At 39.4% G+C, this 8,771-nt stretch overlaps 1 protein-coding gene across 1 annotated transcript in view; it reads right to left on the bottom strand.

Annotated features, from left to right (window-relative positions):
- NUP58 (nucleoporin 58) overlaps positions 1 to 8,771 on the bottom strand; it is a 56,900-nt gene that overhangs the window by 41,321 nt on the left and 6,808 nt on the right. Inside the window, exons 2-3 of the mRNA XM_019651434.1 lie at positions 8,280 to 8,422; positions 7,207 to 7,242 (exon numbers count right to left, since the gene is read on the bottom strand). Coding sequence (XP_019506979.1) covers positions 7,207 to 7,242; positions 8,280 to 8,422 — 179 coding nt within the window. The remainder of the gene's footprint in view (positions 1 to 7,206; positions 7,243 to 8,279; positions 8,423 to 8,771) is intronic.

The following is an 8,771-nucleotide window of genomic DNA, read 5'->3' as shown; positions in this document are numbered from 1 at the left end:
GGGCCGGAAAAGCGAGGAAGTGCGGTTACCTAGACGCCCCTGTCCCGAAGGAAAAACCGCCACCTGGGCCGGTCCCGCCGGCGGCCACGGTAGTGGAGCCCAGCGTGCCGGTCCCGAAGGAGAACCCCGTAGACATGACTGCCCGGGGCTCAGCACCGTCAGCACGCGGAAGGGGGTCCTGGACGCTCTTCTCGCCTCAAAGCCGAGGCGGCCCGCGCAGCATCGCTCTCCTCCGGCCCGGACCTGCCTGGCGGAAGCCTCTAACCCCAGCAGTAACGAAGACAAGGCCTAGGTGGGCGGAGCAACCACTCAAAAGCACGTTCTGGCGCTGGCCGCGCGCGCGCAGCCCACCGGAAGCGAGACCGCAGTACAGGGAACCCTGGGATGGGAGGGGGGGGGTCAGCGTGTAGCGCAAAGCACCCTGGGATAAGGCGGGGTTGGTGTCCCGCCTGCTCTCTTTAGGGAGAGGCTCCCAGATTTCAATACAAACGGAACCATTTCTCTTTCAATCGGCGTCTATGCTGGTGTAATCTGTATTTAATGGCTTTTTACTCTCAATTGTTTCTTTTGTCCTTGCTTACTGCCAAAAACGATGCGCAGAATCCTAGAATTGGGAGGGCCCTATTAAGTATTCCAAGCCTTTCTTACAGAAAAGGAGGCGGTTTTACTCTTTCGGTGGCTGCTACCTTTTAAAGGACGCGGAGCGTGTCTGCTTCCTGACAGTTCGGAAATCAATCGATAATAATCCACTTATCCGTTCAACGACGTGAGCATCACATTCGTGCTCCATGGCGAGCAGAACCCGATGCCCTGCCACCAAGAAAGTTCAAAAGTGCGTCTTTTTGTGGCTGGCATAGGCCGCCCTGTTCGCTGTGCTGAGCAAACGGAACTGGCCAAGCCCCCTTGGATGTCTCAGAACTTAGTCAAGTCTACAAAGGGTGTCAGCGTATCCTGCTGCGTAAGAGTATGAGGCCTGGGGTCCCGCGCGACCGCTGCCTCTGGATTTTGCTGCGCTCCAATGTCACTGTACCACCTACTATGGAAGGGATAAGAAAACTACAGAAACAAGTACAACATAAGGTTATATTTAAGTGTCCTATGAGCAACCCTTAAACAAGAAAAATATGGGTTCAAAGAAGAGATTCTCTCTGGCGGAAGGTTCTGGAAAGGCTGCCTGGCGGTGGTGCATTTGAGATGCTGCAATCGTAACGGGGATCTTTAATTTTCCATCAGGGATTGTTACATTACTCCTGCAAATGGTTTTCATCTACGATTTCTAACAAAATTAATCGCATAGCATCCACCAGATATGCTTTCCTAAAACAGAATTCTCACCACCAACCACGCTGCTCTGATCAAAAACCTATGGCTCTAGTCTGGCCCTCAATGCCCTCACGTGACCAATCCCTTCTAACCTCACATCTCACAACTGCCCTTAATGCAGCACTTTCTCCTACGTGAGCTTGGGAATTGCCACCTGCTATGAGCTGGATTGTGTCCCTGCAAAATTCATTCAACTCAGAGTGGTTTAAGTTGTGCTGCAGTGATGGAAACTGAAACGTTTGATGAGCCGTGTTACAATCTACCACATGCCTCTAAATGATTAGACCTTAAAGACCCTTTCTCAGACGACTTTTGTTTGTCCTTTTAGCAAAAAGAAAAGAGGATACAACACTTTACATCCTTATGCCCTATTGAAATCAAACTTCAATGAAAGTTTGTATAAGCCTAATTACTTGTTTATTAAATTGAAAACTTGACAGTAAAACGGTAATAACTTAATCTTCATGTCTATTTATGNGAAAAGCATAATCTAGGGCAATCAGGATTTCAGATCCCAAGTAATCACAGACAGGACCACACATATTCTGCTTTCACCAGTTTCTGTTTGAAAGCGAGCATATTTTAAAATGGCCATAAGGAAATCCTTGAATGTGGATCACTGAACTTCTCATGTGTAGTTCACATCACTAAATTCATTTGTTCTTACCTAACTACTAAAATAAACAAAGTATGACATACCCAGAAATAGAAAAGGTATTCTAAGTTGTCACCACCTCTCCTATGCTACATTACCTTATACATGGTGTGGGGGTGGGGGTGTGCTTAGGTTTTTCTGCCACAGAAAAAGCAGTAAGGATTGAGGGTAGGGAGAGGGATAGGAACGAACACATCCTGGCAATAGTAAAATGCAAAGCAAAATACACTCTGTATCAAGAGTCTGTGTTCATCAGCAAAAATTCTCTTCAGAGTTTGTCAAAGCTTAAAAAGAGCAACTGATAACAACAAGTGATGTGAACAAAGTTCACAACTTTTCAACTGTTCTTATCAAGCCACAGAGGTTCCAATTTGCTATAGACAGGTGGGAGATTTATGAAATAGAAAAAAAAACCTTGACAACTTGACACGTCAAAAATTATGTAGGAGCATTAAGAGATTAACATGTGCAACATGTTAATGGAAAATCCCATTCATCCTATATATGTATCTTCATTACTTCTCTCCCCGCCCTTCCATACACACATAATCACCATGAGACAATCCAATGTCAGTTTTTAAAAAGTTTAAAAGCCTGGGGTATTTCAATTTAAGGGAAAGGCAGTAGTGTTGTGGCTTGGTTCTAGTACCAGTTTCCACGTGCTGATACCTGTGTGACATTACTTAATAACAGTACCCACTTAACAGGATTTTTTGTAAAGATTAAGCGATTATATAGGGTGAATTAACTTCACTCAATATATGTTACTATTATCATTAGGAACACTTATAAAGTTCAACTAAACACATTACATGCACAGTATTATACCAACAAAGCACTGTGAGGGGAATGGAGATGGAGGAGCTTGATTAAAGAGGAAGAACTTGAAATCAATTATCAATACTCACTGAGTAGGAAAAAGGAGAAGGCAGACCCTAATTGTCTTAGTTTACCACTGGTTTTAAAAATGATACCTAGGAAGACGTGTGTGTGCCCTGGTGTATGAAGTATAGAGAGAGGGCTGTCAAAGCAGGGCTGCAAGGTCTCACTGACAAAGCACAGATCTTTAAACACTTAATAAACTGAATTTGAAAGGTATTTTAAAAAACACTGGCAAATTTTGATGACATCAAATTAAGGAAATGATTATTATGCTCTCCTTCCTCCCAAACAAATCAGTGATCCCATTTGTTTTTACTGCAAATCCATACACATACAAAAGATATACAATGAAAGTATGTATTTTTAGAAAACTAAAATATTTAAAATTTCTTAACAAGACCTGAAGACACAATGAAGTGTTGCATAACTAAAGTTGAAAATATTACCAAAGAAATACATCAAAGTGAAATCTTCTTACTGTACCAGTGAAGCAAAAGAGAATTGTCTCTGGCAGAGAAATGTACTTACTTTAAAAAAGCAAAAAGCTACCGGAGACCTGACCAATTATTGCCTTAATTATTGCCAGTATTATCTGCCAATAATTCAATGGGATGTGTAGTAGAAAAGCCAAGTTGACACCTGCAGGTCAGGAATGTTATTTTAACTTCCCCAGCTTGCCTTAATGTGGACTTAGGAGATAACATAATAGCTAAAATTTATTGAGCACTCAACAAGTGCCAGAGATGATGCTAAACATTTTACATGCTTTATCTCATTCAACAACTCTTTGAGGTAAATATATTATTATACCCCTTTTCCAAATGTGGGAACTGAGACCTGGAGAGTAACCTCCCCAGAATGAGACCAAATCACCAAGTGGAACCAGAGGCAGTCAGGCTTCTAAACCAGTATTCCAGAGATGTTAAGACTGCCTCTCCTTTTATTAATTTTTCCAAGCTGTTCTAAAACGTGTGTAAAATTTTCTAATTTATTACTAATAAATAACTCATTTACCCTATCATTCAACAAGTATTTATTAAAGCCCTTCTTATGGGCCTGGCACTGTCATAGGGACTGAGGACTGAGGATGGAATGGTAAATAACACTCAGACCCTGGAAGTTTCCAGTCAGTAAGAGAAACAGATTAATCAATCATTCAACAAATATGTACTGAGCTCCACTATGTCTACTGGAAAAACAGTATGAAAAGGTCTCTACTCTCACGGAGCATACATTCTATTTCTGGGATCAGACAATAAACAAGTCAACAAAAAACATAATAAACTGATTACAACTGTGGTAAGTGCTATGGTACAGGGTACTATGAAGATGGACACCTCTTCTACACTGAGACGTAGAAAAGGATTCTCTGGGGAAGTAAACAAAAAGTAGGCATTAGCTTGGCACGTGGGTAGGAGGTGGTAGGGGAATTCCAAGCAGAGGGACCTGCCCTAAAGTGTGATGGGGTTTGCCAAGCCCACCTCAGGAACTGAGAAAAGAGCCACATTGCTAAAGCAGTGTTTTTCAAACCAAAATCAGGACCCATCCGAGGGTATAAAAGCAATTTAGTGGATCATAAGCAGCATTTTAAAAATGAAATGCAACAGAATAGAAAATATCTAAGTGCATCACATGAGGTAAGGGTATCTTGCTTTGAAACACTGTTTTCAGTTACTTATTTGTGTTCCTGAACTGGGTGACAATGCCTATGTTACTTTTTGCAGTATGTCTGGATCACTGACTTGATGGGCTCAGGGTGAGCCAGGCTAAGAGGTTCCAGATTATTTGGGCCTTGTGGACCATAGCAAGATTTTTTTTACTTCCAATAATAGTGGAAAATCATTGAAGTGAGGCAATGGGAATTTAAAATATATCAACCTGGCTACAAGATGGTAAAAAAAGAGAGACATAAAAGTAGATTTTTGAGACAGCAATTGAGATTTCATTGAACTAATCTGAGTAGGAGATGATGGAAGCAGTTCTCATTTAACAAGAGAAAGGTCACTGGTTGAAAACCCGGCAGGAATCTTACGTACTTTCATAAGAATGTAAGCTTCAAAGGTATCTCAAAAAACTGGAAATGGAACTACTGTATGACCCAGCAATTCCACTCTTGGGTATCTACCCAGAGAAACCCAAGACGCTAATTCGAAAAAAATATATGCGCCCCTATATTTATTGCAGCACTATTTACAATAGCCAAGACTTGGAAACAACCGAAATGCCCATCGGTAGACGACTGGATTAAGAAACTGTGGTACATTTACACAATGGANTCCATATGGTTCCCTTCCTGCTCCCTTACTTCTTGAAAGATCTCACCTCCTTTCAGAATTTCAACTATAGGCACATAGATCTAAAGCTACATCTACCTGTGTCTGAATTGGCTGTCTCTACCTGGATGTCTCTTTGGACCCCTTTCTCCCTATAAAAACTTTCCTAAACCCTTCACCGTGGTCAATTCAGTTGCCCAAGCCAGAAACCACAATAATCCTTGACATCCCTTCTGTCTTCTATCCCCTGCATTCTATTGGTCACAAATCCTGTCAGTTATACTTCAGATACAGCCCAGGGATACAGGCATCCTCAAAAACCTTAGTTCAGGCCATCTCTCAAGAACTATTACAATAACCTCTTAATATGTTTCTCTGTTATCAGTCTCCTCCAACCTCTAATTTATTCTTGGAATTATCTCAGTTACTTTAAAAAAAAAAAGAGAGAACAAAATACTTTTGGTAATTCCCCAACTTAAGGTTCCTATTAGCTCTACACTGTCTCTAAAATAGAATCTATAATAAACAGTTGGCACACAACCACCTTGCCTATCTGGTCCCAACTGCTCCTCAAATCTCTTCTCCCCACCATTCCTACCTCTGAATCCTAAACTCCAAGAACAAAGTGTTTTTCTTATTTCCTTAGATCCTCTTATGATTGGGTCGTTGCACTTTCCACTCCTCAGTCTAGAACAGGAGTCAGCAAACTGCAGCTTGCGTGCCACATGCGGCTCTTTGGGTACATACGTGTGTGAATTTTTCTTATTTTAATAAAGATATAATTAATCCTATTACTTGTTATAATATTACTTTAAATTTTTCTTATTTGTAAAAATATATTTATGGCTCTTGAATAATTTTTAAATTGTTGTGAGAGACAAGACTGACTCTTTCGTCTCAAAAGTTTGCTGACCCCTGGTCTAGAATAATGTTTTCTGTCCCCCAAAACGAACTCCAACTCTCTTTTTCTTTGGTGCCTGCCTTTCATACATGTGTTAGAGCATGTATCCAATTACACAAGAACATATGACTATACTCGCCTGTTCCCTTCACATCACCACAAACTGAATGTCTTGCCCACGAACTCAGCAGTTCCTGATGTCATTGGCACCATCCCCACCAGCAGTACCACCACCAAATCAACAGCTCATACTAAATGTTTAAGGCATTATGTACACCCAAGGCCAGAAGAAGTAGCTGCGCAAAAATTTGAAAAAAAATATGAATGATCTGCATTTTGGCTTCTCCTGAAAGCATTAAGCAAAAAGAAGCCAAAATTATGCTTCTAGATTGCCTTTATCAAAACTGGAAATTCCTGCCAGAGTATAGTGCTTTGAAATCATGTATGAGTTCTACAATCTCAGAGAATAAGAGGATCCAAATACTTGCCCTGTAGCCAATACTGGCCAAAACTCTGGTGGTAAACAGATGTGTTTTCTGTTGGTAACAGGTAAGCAGCACCCAAGTGAAGAAAGTCCACCAATCTTTAATTTTAAATTAATTTAATTGTATTTGCTATTCCTCAATGTCCTTTTCTTCTTTCATTTCCTTTCCCATTATTTACTACCATGCAGATTCAAGGCAGGCTATCTTCCTAGTTATTCACATTCCCTTCGGCATATCACTATTGAAAACTAAGATGTTTTTGAGCTAGAAGGGAATCTCAAAACTTGGTATAGTCCAATACCCTCATTTTAGAAATAACTAAAAGCTGCCAGATATAACTAAGGTCTCACAACTATTTTGAGGTACAGTCAGGGCATAATTTCAAGACTTCTGGCCTACAGTTGGGTGCCTTTTCCACTAAAAGGATTTGAATGACTGAAAAATGTATTGTGAAATAAACTTCCACAGAAAAACCATTTCTGCATTTTTTAATTGAAAAAGGGCTATATACGTAGTTATTGATTTTTTAAAAATACTCAAATGCTGAAAAGTTCTTTGATAAGTCAGTATCTCCGATCTTTATTCAGTTCCTTACATGCATACTTCTATACCCCAGCTCTGTAAGATATTAGGAAAGAGAAGAGTAGAAAACCACAGAACTGGGATCTTTCCTCAAAAAATTCTTACCCAGCGTTAATCCTGTAGTTATAGCTGTTGCTACTCCTGAGGACAAAAGAGAAATAAAATTTAATGCAACATAACATCCTTTTGGTTTGTCATAGGGCAAGACTTAGAATCACTTTCAGGGAGTGAGAGCACTGCTAATGAGACCAATACATATCACAATTTCTTCTTCTACCATACCACTAATATAAGCATTCTTCCTATAGCACTGGTTTCCATATTGCAAGCTGTATATAATTGGATTAATTAGAGAGTAAGATTTGTAAAATATAAACAACTTTTGCTTATAACAAAATTAGGCAAGGAGGAAAAAAAAGCTACTCCAGGCAAGACACTGACACACACAGAGCAGTCCCAAGAAGCTCGCTGGCTGGGCTCTGATTTACTCCTGAACTTCTTTCATTTTCTATGTGTGGCTGCGAAAAGTGTAACAATCGAAGCTAGAAGGTCAAGGCAAAAGGTGGTAACAGAGACCAAGAGGCTCTGAGGGTAGAGAATAAAGGATAAATAAGGAAGCAATTCCAACGAAACATAGTTTTAACTTATAGCAAAAAACCTGTATTTTAAAAACCTTTTTATTATTAAAATGTCTACCTTTACCTCTTGCCCTTTTCCCAGTGAAACAATGGTTTCAATAATACAACAATTTAAAACATCTCTTAGGAATGTAAATTAAGTTATAGCAAAACAGGATGCTAACTGTCCCATATATACTAATGTCCAAATTGATTAACTTGATTTAACAATCTTTACTAAGGTAAAACACTGCATTATATAATCTAATATAAAATTTGTTACTTAATTCATTATATTTAAAGAGCCATAACTTCTCTATATCTTCTTTAATTCCTTAAGTATGTGTGTGTGTTCCCTCCTTACACTAAAGTAGATCACAGCTACTAGCCTATCACTGGCCCTTAATTCCACACCCCTATATTTCTTTTCATCTTAGTATTTACCATTTTTTAGATCCACCATCAATGATGATCCATGTAAAGGGAGAAGACAAGAGTACAGAACCTGAAAAGGGATAAAATCCCAAATCTACCCCCTGAAAATGTGGCAATCCTCCTTACCTGTATTTGTTCCTCCTAGAGTGAACCCAGTGGCAGCTTTAGATCCAAAGAGACTGGTTCCAAAACCGCCTGAAGAAGCAGATGTAGTGACTGGAGTCGTGGTGCTTCCGAGAGTTCCAAAATTGAGCCCCACAGAAGGGGTGCTTGTTTATAATAAATAAATAAATAAATAAATAAATAAATAAATAAATAAAGTCTACTAGAGCCAATATTTACTTAAGAAAAATAAAAATTAACTCTTCAAGGTTAATTATTTTCTTTCATTTAAACATCTTATACATCTCCATAGGCTACAAAGGAATGAACAATTTGAACCAAATTTAAATACTTTTCAATTCTCTTTGAAAATAAATTCACATATAAAATTAGTCTTTAAAAATACATTAACAACCTTCAAGAAAAGCATAATCTAGGGCAATCAGGATTTCAGATCCCAAGTAATCACAGACAGGACCACACATATTCTGCTTTCACCAGTTTCTGTTTGAAAGC

Source organism: Hipposideros armiger, unplaced genomic scaffold (genome assembly GCF_001890085.2).
Source record: "Hipposideros armiger isolate ML-2016 unplaced genomic scaffold, ASM189008v1 scaffold_160, whole genome shotgun sequence".
Taxonomy (NCBI): domain Eukaryota; kingdom Metazoa; phylum Chordata; class Mammalia; order Chiroptera; family Hipposideridae; genus Hipposideros; species Hipposideros armiger.
The sequence above is the reverse complement of the archived record's forward strand: the minus strand, read 5'-3'. Positions and strand labels throughout refer to the sequence as shown.